We start from the raw sequence: 14,452 nt of genomic DNA on the forward strand, positions 1-14,452 counted from the left end.
ATGGGATAAGTTGTGTTAGGCTAAACCGAAATGGGGTATAGGGTTCCGAAACCTTTATGCCTTTAATCTGGCGGTGTTGGCGAAACAGGGATGGCGTATTCTCCAAGATCCTGAGTCGTTGACGACATGATTGTTTAAAGTAAAATATCACCCATATACGTCATTTTGGGACGCTCTAGTTCCCTCTTCTTTGTCTTATTGTTGGTCTAGCATACTCAAAGCTAAAATGATCTTGGAGAAGGGATCGAGATGGTTGATAGGTGATGGGGCGTCAGTACGGGTATGGAAGGATCGTGGTGGGTACCTCGGCCATCATTTTTTTATCCTATATCCCGATCGCTTCCCTCAAAGGAGAATATGTTGGTGCAGGAATTAATTGATGGGGAGAGAAGAATGTGGTGTGATACTGCATTGAGTGAATATTTTGAAGAGGAGGATAGGGAGCACATTCATGCTCTACCAATTAGCCATCGTCTACCTCCGGACAAGCTTATATGGCATTACACTGATAAGGGACTATTCACAGTTAAAAGTGTTTATGGGGTTGCTTCGGATTATGTTAAACCACCCTCTTTGAGTGCTTCTTCTTCCGCTCTTGGTGGTAATCCTTTTACTCCGTTATGGAAAGCAATATGGCAGGCCAAAGTCCCGCCGAAGGTGCGGAATATGATATGGCAGACATGTCAAGACATTCTCCCGACAAAAAAGAATTTGTCTAAGAAAGAGGTTGTTTCGGATCCGTTGTGCGTTTTATGTGGTGGAGAGCCCGAGATGGTGGTGTATGTTCTTAAGGATTGTTCATTTGCCATAGCTACATTGTCACATCCCGGCCCAGGCTCAACCACTTCCCAGGCTCAACTCCGCCATAGCACGATATTGTCCGCTTTGGGTCCTTACCACACCCTCACGGTTTTGTTTCTGGGAACTCACACGAGAACTTCCCAGTGGGTCACCCATCCTAGGATTGCACTCGTGCGAACTCGCTTAACTTCAGAGTTATGATGGAACCTAAAGCCAGTGAGCTCCTAAAAAGCCTCGTGCTAATTAAAGGTGAGAATGTACATATAAGACTTATAGGATCCTCACCCATGAGCGATGTGGGATCTTACAATCCACCCCTTTAGGGGCCCGACGTCCTTGTCCGCACATTTTTGGCCAGGGAGTGGCTCTAATACCAAATTAACACATCCCGGCCTAGGCTCCACCACTTCCCGGGCTCGACTCCGCCATAGCACGATATTGTCCGCTTTGGGCCCCTACCACACCCTCATTGTTTTGTTTCTGGGAACTCACACGAGAACTTCCCAGTGGGTCACCTATCCTGCGATTGCTCTCGCGAACTCGCATAACTTTGAAGTTCCGATGGAATTCGAAGCCAGTAACCTCCCAAAAGGCCTCGTGCTAGGTAGAGATGGGAATATACATATAAGGCATAGAGGATCTACTCCCCTGGGCGATGTGGGATCTTACATACATGGTTTGCAACCTCATGTAGTTTTCTAGTTGATATCATTCCTTGTGGATCGGTTAAAGAATGGGTCATGTTGTTACTTCAAAATCACCATTTGGAGTTTGATTTTATGTACATGGCAGTGTGGCATTTGTGGCAGGAGAGGAATGATAGAATTTGGAAGGGGAAGCACGAGTCTCCAGTTGTGGTGGCTCAGCATGTGGTGGCTTGGTTGCAGGAATTTAGGGTCGCAGCGGAGCTTATAACTGCTATTCAGCAATGGCTTCCTCGGGATGGGCTTACGAAAGATGGTGTTGTGGTCCTGAAGAGGGTGGCGGAAGACTGGGTACAGCTGAATGTGGATGGTGAGACTAATTTGCAGAATAAGGTGGGAGGGGCTGGGGTGGTTCTCCGAGACGGGCAAGGACATTTTCTGGCTACAACGGCATCTTTCCTCCCTACACTGACGTCTGCTCTCCAAGCAGAAATGCTAGCTATTAAGCATGGTGTGGAGCTCACCCATCAGCTTGGCTTTTAGAAGGTTCTGGTTTGAAATGACTCCTCCCAAGCAATTTCCATCATTCATACTTGTGTAGTCCGTGCGTCGGCTATGGATTTGTTAGCGGGGGATGTCCTACATATTGCAAAGAATTTTACTGCTTTTAAGTTTATTTCCGTTTCTAGGATTAATAATAGTATTGCTCATTGTTTGGCAAATGTAGCATTGTCTATTGAGACAAATGTAGTTTGGGTTGAGGAGCCTTCTAATGTTATCTAGGATCTCCTTATCCAAGATATTTTGTAATTTTCCTCAGTTAATGATATCGTCTTTCATTAAAAAAAAAAAAAGTGTTATCAAACACCATTTAATGTTAAAGTTCTACAATAGGAAAACTAATGAAAATAGCTTGAAAACTTTGAGTTTTAACGATAAGGACAAAATAAAGGGTAAAGTGAATACTACCATGATTGACTTTTTAGTGTAAAAATATGGTTTTTCGTTAAAGTGAACAGTAACGGGAGCTTTTCGTTAAAGTTCCCTTCTATAATTGTGTATGATGGTGGAAGTTGATAAACACATAACATATTTCTCTGCACACACACTCTTTTCATTTTTTTTACCATCATATTGAATAAATCAAACAAAAAAAAGACCAAAATTAAACAGGGGAATGGTGTGTTTAGCTAAAACGAACACTAATAAAAATCGATTCTACTTGTTCTGTGCAATGAAAGCAGTTATACAATATTTGATATTTCTTTTGGTTCTTGTTCCTAAAACATCGAAACAATCTAAGCCAATTGTTTTGGTGAGGAACTAAACAAAGTCATGGGATGGAATCATTTTTTCTTCTCTTTTCTAAAATTTAAATTCTAACTTTTTACAACTAAACTTCCTCCTCCGCTTCTTGGATTTGGATTCCGACATGGCATCATCATGCACCGGAGATTTCTGTCTCTTCTTAGATTCGCACTTGGCCTACACCGGAGAATCCTCCTCTGTGCACATCATGCACGCGGTGGCAGAAAAGTCATTGACATAGGTGCAGCGATCGCAAGGCCAACAATCCACACTTACCTCCGGAAAATTATTCTCTGAATAATCCACTACCTCCGAAAAGTCATTCTTCATCGCTCTCACAAAGTTTCTGAAGTAGTTTCCAATCGCAATCAGCTGTGTCAACTTTCCTCGAAATTCAAAGAACTCTTCAATAGATCGATCAACATTGATAATCTTCTCTTCCAGTTCCACTTCTGCACAATGACGTAGCTTTTCCAAGCCACTCTCCACCTCGCCTAGCAAGTACTCAAACAACTGCCTCTTAACGCGCTCATGCTTGGGTATAAAGTAACCATACACATAGATCCACTGCAGCACCGGTCTGCATTCGATAATCTCTTGCCAGGCCTCCACAACAAAATCAAGAACAGGATTCGTTTGTATGTATTTCACACTGAGCTTCTTCAAATGAACATCTTGCACAAGGTGATGAAAATCTTCAACGACTATTTTCTTGTACATGCGATTATATACCCAACGTTCATAATTACGAACTAATCTGTTAGAAGACATCTTCGACATCTCTTTCAAAGATATGTTTACCATTTCTTTCTTTCTCCTCCTATGCTCACTCTCCACCCCCTTCAGGAAACCATTACCAAAATAATTAAGACCATGCCAGTTCCACCATTCGAGGCATGTCCAGCAAAATTCGAATCCATAAGGTGCGTTGCATGTCATATGGTTACATCCTTGTTTTGCATTTTCGATATTTCGCTTGCACTTTGGACAAGGCTTAGTGTTTGCAAGAATCCAATCTACATTCAGAATTCAATCTACACCTTCAGAATCATCCTCGTTCTTCAGCATCATCCACTTTGCACTGTATCGCAGTTCATCGGACTGTGACCTTCCTCGTGACAATTTGAACAAAATCTGTAAGAGCATAGGCACCAATAAAGTCTACATCATAGTCACCAGCCATGAGAAGGGCACCACTTTCTCTTCCCCTTACTATCTTCCACATAAGACCTCAAAAGGTACTGAGAATACTTGGCCTTATCGGGGTCACTATTGGCTTTGGTTGCCAACACAGGGAGAATCAAATCTTCACCAACAGCAGAACCCGGATGATGACATTTTAGAGACAAACATCCAACACCATCATTGCTAATCGATTCTCTTACATAAGCTGCCCAACATGCAATTCAATAAAAATGGCCACAGAAATCGGAGCTAATTCTATGATAACTGTCATCATCATATGTCTCGAAGCAAATTTCGCAAGTAAACGAACCAACACTTTGATCAACAAGTGGGACGTTCCTAAACAATCCCAGTTTGTTCCGAACATCGTCTTCCTCCTTAAACCACTTGTCAAATAACATACTAACATTCCAATTGCAGTGGCGGAGTAAGATAATTGCCGAGGATCTCGATACGCGCAGTTTCGAGCACACCTCTGTCATACATTGTAATTGGCGTTCCCTGATATCTGCCTCTTTCAAAACCGTATATCGAAGCTTCGGCTGCAACAATGTCGATTGATATTCTCTCATAAATCCGTTCAAGTATTCAGCAAACTTAATGTTATCATAATCAGGTTGCGCAAACCGTCCATCTAGACTTCTCAATGGGTGGAGATAGCGCGAAGAACTCGAAGAGCAACACGAATCCATGAAGAAAATAACCAACAAAATCGGTATTTATGAGAGCTCTCAAGTTTGCGACTGATATCGAGAGAAGTGTGCGATGAGATTGGTAAGGGTTCAGCCTTTATAAATATAGGAATTGAATCCCTAGGCAACTAGGAAAAGCGAACCAAATTCCTTGCGTGAAAAGGAACTGAAACCCTAAAATTTCCGTAAATTAGGAGCAACCCCAAATTGTCTGAGGCGTAAAACGCACCGTTCCAATAAAACATTGCTACCTTAATTAGGAATTTAGGACTTAGAGCCAAATTATAACACTATATACATATATATATATATATTATAACACACGTTACTATCTGCACTAAAGGGAAGATGTGGACTTAGCCTCACAATGGGCTAACAATGATGTGGTTCAAATTCGTTTTTAATGAGAATCTCTCACTTACAAGTTTTAGAGAGACAAGTTTTTGGTTTATTTTAGAGAGGAGTAAAACTTATCCATCTAGCAAATGATGTTATGATTTATTTTTTAATTGTTTTTGCATTTATAATTGAGGTATCTATCATACATTTCTTTTTCACTCTTTCATCTCATTCTTCGTATTTTTCCCTCTCTTCCCTTCTTCTTTCTAATTTTCTTTCATACTTCTTCTCTATCTCTCGCATACTTCTTGTTCTTTGCACTTCTCTCTCCTCCTCTTCTTTTTCGCATTGTTCTCTAGATTTATGACATAAATCTAGATTTACCATCATTGTAGTGTCATCTGGTAACAATATAACGTCATATAAACAGAAACTCTTGTCGTTGTATTCTTGATAGAAAATGATTTAGTTGTGTTGTGAATATAGTTTGAATGTTACATATATGAATGTATGAAGAAGCAAACCAAAATGGACTTTGGTGACAATAATTAAAAAATTTAGGTGAAATAGTAAACTTGGATGATGATATTTTTATCATGGAATTTTTCCCCATGGGTGTAAGACTTTCCCATATAAAGGGACAGTTGTAATGTAAAAACTATCCCATCTTTCTACCTACCTATCTTAGTAAACAATTTTTTTTTTTGTCAAATGATAGATTTTGTTTGATTACATGTTAGATTAGTCACCGACGGAGTTTGAGCTCACGCCGTCATATAAGGACTCAACATCTTTCCACTATTGTGGTAAATGACCACTTGCTTTGAGCAAACAATTTATGCTAACCCTTATTTTTCCCGGCACACAAGATCAAAAATTGAAAGTGAATACCAATCTCCCTCCTCATTGTACTTGCACTTATTGTCTGATATAGTTACGAAAATAAACAGTTTGATGCATTGCTCCCGTTCCACTTCAATTTCTAATAAAAATTCTCAATCTAACTTTTGTCTATTTATAACTGTATTCATGCTACGCAAATCATTTACACATAATTTGTTTTTATTTTTTATTTTTTTTTGGAAACTACCCATAATTTGTTTGAAGTACCGTCAATGTAGTAACTCAAGATACCACCACCGACGCATCATTCCAAATTTCCAGGTACAAAGTAGGTTATGTCCTCTCCAGGTCCACCCCCAAAACTGTAACTCTCACGCACTCGATCAAAACTCGTACATTCCAGCCATATTCAGATCTCCACCTTTTCTTCTCTCTCTCTCTAACAAGTCAGAATTCCAGTTCATGCGAGTAAAACGCTGCCGTCGATTGCACTCCATTCCCAAGAAATCCAGAAAATGTAAAAACAAAAATGATTATTATTTAATTTATTTATTTATTTATCCAGTCAGCATATAAATACTGAATATATTTATAATATTATACTCTCAAGCATATGCCAGTGCAAGAAAGGGATCTTCTCTGGATTTCTTCCATCAAATCCACCAATTCACTAATTTGGATTCTTGAAATTTGATCTAATGGTTAAAAACATGTGATCTATTTAAAAGTTACAATAAATTGAATCGTTAGATTAAATTTTAACGGTTCGGCTTGGTTAATTGAGTGGAAGGGACACAGAGAGAGGATCCCTTTCCGCGAGTGCATACTCCTAGTATCCTCTGACTCTGTCATTTACGCAAACACTTGGGGGGGCAGATCGCTCATCGAATTCCTGCCACCGGAAGCTTCTCTTCTCCGTCGCTGAAATGCTTAGCATATGGCATTTCTAGAAATTATTTGATTTCTAGATCAGAAGATGGCGTGGTTCGAGTTTGGGATGCTAGAACTCATAATATTCTTCGCCGGGTTTATGCACATTTGATGGTATTGAAGCAAATTTAGCTCTATTTGACTAGCACTATTTCATAATACAGTTTATATTCAAATATCTCAGTTTCATAATACAGTTTATATTCAAATATCTCAGTTGTTTATGTTCAATCTGCCAAACTTTTACTATGTTTAGTATTTACATAAAATTTGCACTGTACTCTGCAGGTTCAGTGATAATATTCTAGTCGTTCGACAGCATTTTTCTGAGAAATATTGTTCTGACTTCAACTGAAGACTTCAAACAAGTCTGGATCACTTTGCAATATACTACACACACAAAATTAATGTGCCTATGTCCAGACGATCTTCGTTTAGCCCGAAAGTAAAGGAAAAGACCATTCCGGTGAAATCTGTAATGCATGTAGCTTTCTCTTCCTTTTTCATCTCACTTCCTCTAAAAAGAAAATGTGTGAGCCCTGCTTTCATTAGCAGCACTCGCAACAGTCAGGCGGGTAGGATTAACAAAAAAAAAAGACTTCAAAATTTCTACGAAACATGCATGCATAAACTAAACACCCCAATTAATTTTGAGTTTACCTGTTTCTGTTTTTGCACTCTTCATTTTCGATGATTTTTGCAGCCGGCCAAAGTGATCTGCAATGTAGTGGTTTCAGTTTATTTCAGGCAACATTGTTTGTAAACCCTGTAACTGCTAGCAGCTAAATCAGACAACTGGAGGGTCTTGGTGAATCCAGTTTTTTGAGGTCTGCCGCCCTCCCAAAAGCTTGCTCGTGAAACTTTCTGCAAAATTTTGTGACTATAAACTGTTGCTTTCTTGCAAATATGTTTTTGGAATGAAATAAAACTAGAGCATTGCAAATCATGATATTGGGAGAGGGGGAATTGAACTCGGGACCTGGAATATGGTCATCTGCACTTGTTTAGTTGGAATGTTGTAATTTGTCAAGTATAATAAAAGCTCAACCCCATAAATTGTTTAGTTGGAATATTGTAATTTGTCAAGTAAAATGAATAGAGTGAGTTGGTAAATAAATAGAAAAGAGCTTAATTACCCGAAGTGGAAGGCCTCTCAATTATCATGCAACAGTACTGGTTTGATACTTATGTGCTTTTATAAAAAGTGGGAATAAAAAAAAGCTGAGCTCAAAAAAATGTTTGGTAAACACTTAAAAACAGCTTATTTTCACAGTTTTGAGTGAAAAAAAAAAACTGAAAACATGAAGCAGCAAATATGAGTTTATTCTCATAGAACAACAGAAGCAGTTTTTTTTCAAAGCACAGCAATACCAAACCAGCCTTAAACATCATCCTCAACTTCGACTATGCCTTCACCATCATTATCAAAATCAGAATCTAGTGGAGGTCTGATTTTGATGTTGGGGATGTGAGAAATCTTGGGCCACTCCTTTCCTCTACCTTTTTGGCAACCTCGTACAAGACTACTACAGTGTATGATGACAAGTGTCTGAAGTGGTGGTTTCCGCAAGAAGTCTGGCAATGTTTTTAGCCGACGGCAGTACCCAATTTGTAAAGAAGAAAGGCAGGGCATTATGGTAAATATGAGAATCCTCTTCCTTCCACTCTTCCACTCCTTTCCACTCTTCCAACGCCCTCATGTTCCTAACATAGAGTACTTTTAATTTTGGGAATAGAATGCATGATGATGATGACGTTTCCTTTTCTATTCCCAGAAACTCAACTCCAACCTTTTTTACTCCATTCATATGAATAAGCGTCAGTTTTTCGAGGGACGGTAATTTTCCCAAAGGAGGTAAAACTTCACATTCATTCCACCACACAAGATCAAGAACTCTAAATTGTTTAATGATATGATCCAGTTGGGGGTAGACTTGTAAACGGGTCGGGTTTATTGGGTTTGGGTCAGGCAACCCGACCCGTTAAGTTAACGGGTCACCCGAACTCGACCCGTTAAGCTAACGGGTCACCCGTTTCACCCGTTATCACCCGTTAACAATTATTATTATTTTTTTTTTTTGCATAAAGTTTATTTTTTGTTATTAAGACTTTACTAAAATTACTAAAATATCCTCAACTAATGGGTGCTAACGGGTGTTAACGGGTCCTAACGGGTCTAACGGGTTAACCCAAAGTGACCCGTTATTTAACGGGTTCACCCGTTAGCGACCCGACCCGTTAAGCATCCATCCAAATACAAATATTAACGGGTTGGGTCGGGTCGGGTTAACGGGTTGGGTCCAAAATGTCAGGCCTAGTTAGGGGCAGTGCTTCCATTATGCCCTGTACTTTGTAAAGATTCCAAATTTGGATGCGGTTGTAAAAAATTCAATGTTTCTACACTACTGCTGCTGCTTCTTCCCACCTTATCTTCCCGATTTTCAGATTTTTTTTCTCCAATGAAACAATTGTGTCCAACCAACAAATTCTATTCTCAAATGTAAGAGTTGTTGTTTGTTCCCCAAGGGTAATGCTTTCTCACCCTCACCCGCAACAACTTTCAAATCCCCATCAATCTCTATGGGTAGTATACCCTGAAGTTGGTCTAAGTCTCTCAAATCTCCTAATTTGAATGCTTCATCGTTGTCTTTACGATCACCAACAGGGCACCGATCTAGTGTTCTTAGATTTGTTAATCTCCCAATCCCTTTCGGCAAGTACTTCAGCCGAAAGCAACCCCTAACATAAAGATGCTTTAAGTTAATCAACTTTCCCATGCTCTGAGGTAGACTTTCAAGTACCCTACACCAATTAAGGCGCAATGTCTGCAAATTGTATAAATTACACACCGCATTCGGTAGCCTTTTCAAGTCGTCATTATAGGACAAATCAATAAATCTCAGATGCACCAATTTACCTATCTCTTCCGGAAGTTCTTCAATACAATTACCACTCAAATTTAATGTCCTCAAATGTTTCAACTGCGACATCAAAGTTGAGTCCACAACATTAAATTTTGAATCAAAAGTTGCAAGAGTACGCATATTGCAGCTGGAAAACAAAACACATGAGAGTGGACCCGTGGGAGCAAGCACTAAGGTCAAATGTTGGATCTTATCACCCAAAGGCTTTTTTGTATTGTTACCACCCTTAACCTCCATTGTAAAGCATTCATTTTGAGTAAGAAACTGCAGAAAATCATGCACAATATCATGCATTTTACAACTCTTGATATTTCCCTCATCATCGTCTTCGAAGTCTTGGAAGAAAGATCGCATTACTAAAATATTGAAAAACTTTTGGCCAATTATTTCTATCTCTGTGTGTCTTTTCGAATAGAGATAATCTTATGACATCTACAACTCAATCAAATGATCTTTATCAATCTTATGATCTTTTGGAAAAAATAGCACCATATAAAAGGCATCGTTCCAAATCAAAGTAACTCAGTAATAGCGGTTTGAAAACGTCTTCCTCAACATTTTCTAGATCCCATATCTTACTGTTCAAAACTTCATGTCATTCTTTCCTTGTTTTCTTGTTTTGCATGAGACTACCTGGAGTCTTTGCAGCAAGAAGGCCCCTCTCTTCTTAACTGCTCTCATTCAACAACTTGCTAACCAAATCTTTCTTTTGTTGTGATAGATTCATCAACAGAAGAATCAGTTTCGACTCGCTCAGGTTGTTCAATGGTAATTCTCTCCATGGATTGAAAGTTATATGTTTGTCTGAGCTTAGCAATCTTATCTAAACCTCCATTCAGTTTTTTCATCTCAAAAGCAATGTCACGATGGCGAATTACCCGACTGACTTGGCCGAAACAAGAGCAAGAGTAGGGAATAGTGAAACATACTGCCATCTTCTTCTTCTCAATAACAAGAGAAGTATTTCCACCGTGCTCTTCTTCTTTCTCAACTTGTTGTTTCAGTATTTCAGTGTTCCACTCATCCAGCTCATTGTCCATCTTGTACAACACCTCTGTCAGCTCCTTCAGCCAATTTCTTATTAAGGGTAAAAATGTAATACAGTTAGTAATATAGTTAGGTAGTTAGTATTTGGTTAAAGTGGTTAGGATTTCTATATAAACAGTATGTGTAATCTTCATTTGATTAGTTAATACAAATCCTATTTCTCTCTCTAAACTCTCTCTCTCTCTAATATCTCTGTGTTCATCCTTCTCTTCACTCGTTGTTCTTGATTTTCCTTTCAATTCTCAAACACTACAATGTAGTTAACATGATATCAGAGCCACCAAGCTCACGCCATGGATTCTGGTGGTTCCACTTCTCATTAGTTTCGTCTATTTCTAGTTTTACTTCTTTTCTCATTAGCTTCTTCAAATTTTCTTGAATTTTCCGTCAAGCCCTTTGGTGCTTTCGTTCTCCAGCAGATGAGCAATACGACTGTAATCAACAAGAAGGTCTTGAACGAGTGCCTCAATGAGATCACTTGACGATGGGTTCCTCATCATTTTTGGAATCGACGATGGGTTCTTCGACACCGATTCAGATTCCCATTCCAGATCCGTTTTGTGGGTCTTCATCCCTACCGCCCTCTGCCAACAGCACAGCCATAGTTGGGTTTTCCCAGAGCTTCCTGGTTTGAAGAAGTGAGTTTTTGTACAAGCTTGGATGTTCGAATGCGTTTTCTGGGTCTTCAAGATTCAAGTTCTCAGGTTTTGTTTTCGATTACTGGTTTTCTTTCAAGCATATCAATTGTTTGTGATAATGTCTCAGTGAGAATTTTCTTGGTAATTTCAGAAGTGTCAAGGCCGATAGTTGTATCCTTCAGATTTGTTAAGACTTCAAGGTCAAATGCTATATTTGAGAATCTTTAAGGCCAATTGCCATTTCTCAGTTGCTCTGAAATTGTTGATTGTATTTTCCTAAGGCCGATTGCCAGGATTTTATGTTGTCTAAAAGGTTGTCTGTTATTAGGTTTTCTGTGATATTGTATCTTGTGCTCCTTCAAGGCCGATTGCCGGAGTATAAAGCTTGTTTCCTCCACAAGGCCGATAGCCGGAGTGAAAAGTTCTGTCTCAGATATTGTGTGTTACTCCTTAAAGGCCGATAACCGGAGTAACGTTCTTGAAAAGTTTTGTTTGTTGTTATTGTGTGCAACTCCATTAAGGCCGATTGCCAGAGTGCAGTTCTTGTTCCCTTTCTTCATTGAAGGCTGATTGCCGAAGAGGGTTGTGGTTCTTGATTTTTGTGATTGTAAGGTGTAAATTTCTATTTGGCTTGCAGTGAAGATCCTATTAGAAGGCAGAGGAAAGATGTCACGATTGAAGAATGAAGAAAGATCAACAACTTAACACTATCATACACGGCTCCAAATTGCAAGTGACAAAGCAATGAAGATTTATTTGTCCGGCTCAAGTTGAATGAGTTGATGAAATTGGAGACGGGTTGAATGCATCCTGAAATGAATCTGAGGTGGATGAAGTGGGATTGCAAGGTTGCAGATGATTCAACTCTGTGTTCTGTTTACTGGTTTTGTTCTTCCAATCTCAAATTGGGTTAACCCAGTTGAGATTGAGGGGAGTATTAAGGGTAAAAATATAATACAGTTAGTAATATAGTTAGGTAGTTAGTACTTGATTAAAGTGGTTATGATTTCTATATAAACAGTATGTGTAATCTTCATTTGATTAGTTAATACAAATCCTATTTCTCTCTCTAAACTTTCTCTCTCTAATATCTCTGTGTTCATCATTCTCTTCATCAGTTGTTCTTGATTTTCCTTTCAATTCCCAAACACTACAATGTAGTTATCATTTCTGACGCTGGCCTCCTTCACTTGCCTCAGCTCCGCATCCTCAAGACAGCACGAATCGCTTTAAGTTTGGCCTCGAATTCTTGAACATCTTTCTCCGCATTCAAAACCAGCTTCACCTCTTCTCCGACGTATTGGTAAGTTACCGAAGCCAATTTTTCGAGCAGCACAGAAATGAGTGCCTCAGCCATCTTTCTGTTAGCAGTGGAAACAGAGAAAACCAAGAGATCTGAACTGAGAAGTGCAGGATGGATGGTTGTGGTATCACATCTATTCTTCCCACTACTTGACTTAATGATGTTAGATGGGATGAGAGAACCGACAAATATTAAATTTGTAAGGTATAGGTGAGTCATCCGCATTAATTGTTCAACAAGTTGAAGGACAACCATTAATTGATCTTTTTTAACTCTTGTTTTGTACTAAGTTTAAACAAACAAATAAAGCAACAGAGATATGGAAACAAAACAAAATCTCTGTAATTAAGAATTATTACTCATAGTTACTTAGTATTATGATCTTGTGATAAGTGAGAGATTTTAGATTTGATTCTCGCAAAAATGAATTTAAATCACATTATTACTAGCCTATTATGAGACTTAACTCATTTATCTACCTCTCAATGTAAATAATATCGTTTGATAAAAAAAAAACAAAACAAAAAGAATTATTACTCCTAATTATTCTGCGAAAGCAGGGCTTCAAATCTTCTTTAGCAATTATTTGTACCCAAAAAATGCCCTCCTCTCATATTCAGACACATGTGCAAGTAGTTAACCATCTATGTCCAAGTTGTTATCCATCTATATCCAAGTAATTAACCATCTAACCTAACAGTGCTAAGAGACCACGTCAGCCACACGACTTGGTGACCGACACCCCCCTGGAGCACCAAGACTAAAGCATAGTCACAGCCAGGAGAGGGGCACCACTTTCTCTTTCCCTTACTATCTTCCACATAAGACCTCAAAAGGTACCGCGAATACTTGGCCTTATCGGTGTCACCATTGGCTTTGGTTGCCAACACAGAGAGAATCAAATCTTCACCAACAGCAGCACTACAGCCCGGACGAGGACATTTTAGAGACAAACATCCAACACCATATCGATTCACTTACATAAGCTGCCCAACATGCAATACAATAAAAATGGCCACATAAATCGGAGCTAATTCTATGATCACCGCTAGCATCACAAGTCTCGAAGCAAATTTCGCAAGTAAACGAACCAACACTTCGATCAACAAGTGGGACTTTCCTAAACAATCCCAGTTTGTTCCGAACATCGTCTTCCTCCTCAAACCACTTGTCAAATAACATGCTAACATTCCAATTGCAGTGGCGGAGTAAGATAATTGCCGAGGACCTCGATACGCGCAGTTTCGAGCACACCTCTGTCATACATTGTAATTGGCGTTATCTGCCTCTTTCAAAACCGTATATCGAAGCTTTGGCTGCAACAATGTCGATTGATATTCTCTCATAAATCCGTTCAAGTATTCAGCAAACTTAATGTTGTCATAATCGGGTTGCGCAAACCATCCATCTAGACTTCTCGATGGGTGGAGATAGCATGAAGAACTCGAAGAGCAACACGAATCCATGAAAAAAATAACCAACGAAATCTGTATTTGTGAGAGCTCTTGAGTTTGCTATTGATATCGAGAGAAGTGTGCGATGAGATTGGTAAGGGTTCAACCTTTATAAATATAGGAATTGAATCCCTAGGCAACTAGGAAAAGCGAACCAAATTCCTTGCGTGAAGAGGAACAGAAACCCTAAAATTTCCGTAAATTAGGAGCAACCCCAAATCGTCTGAGGCGTAAAACACACCGTTCCAAAAAAAACCTTGCTACCTTAATTAGGAATTTAGGACTTAGAGCCAAATTATAACACTATATATATATATATAGTTTTTTTATAACAAACGATATCA

At 39.1% G+C, this 14,452-nt stretch overlaps 2 protein-coding genes across 7 annotated transcripts in view; both read right to left on the reverse strand.

Moving 5' to 3' along the window:
- Positions 1–12,827, reverse strand: part of LOC126633087 (putative disease resistance protein RGA3) — a 140,211-nt gene extending 127,384 nt beyond the window's left edge. For all 6 annotated transcript variants that reach the window (XR_007626950.1, XR_007626951.1, XR_007626949.1 and 3 more), the window contains exon 1: positions 12,637–12,827. Coding sequence is in view for 2 of the 6 variants with exons in the window: in XM_050303638.1 (XP_050159595.1) it covers positions 12,637–12,708 (72 nt within the window). In the remaining 4 variants the exon portion in view is untranslated. The remainder of the gene's footprint in view (positions 1–12,636) is intronic.
- On the reverse strand, positions 9,065–10,739 carry LOC126633095 (putative disease resistance protein RGA1). Its single transcript, XM_050303652.1, has one exon. It carries the CDS (start codon positions 10,018–10,020, stop codon positions 9,184–9,186), a length of 837 nt encoding a protein of 278 aa, XP_050159609.1. The 5' UTR covers positions 10,021–10,739; the 3' UTR covers positions 9,065–9,183.
- Positions 12,828–14,452: the final 1,625 nt, after the last annotated feature.

Source organism: Malus sylvestris, chromosome 8, assembly GCF_916048215.2.
Source record: "Malus sylvestris chromosome 8, drMalSylv7.2, whole genome shotgun sequence".
NCBI lineage: Eukaryota > Viridiplantae > Streptophyta > Magnoliopsida > Rosales > Rosaceae > Malus > Malus sylvestris.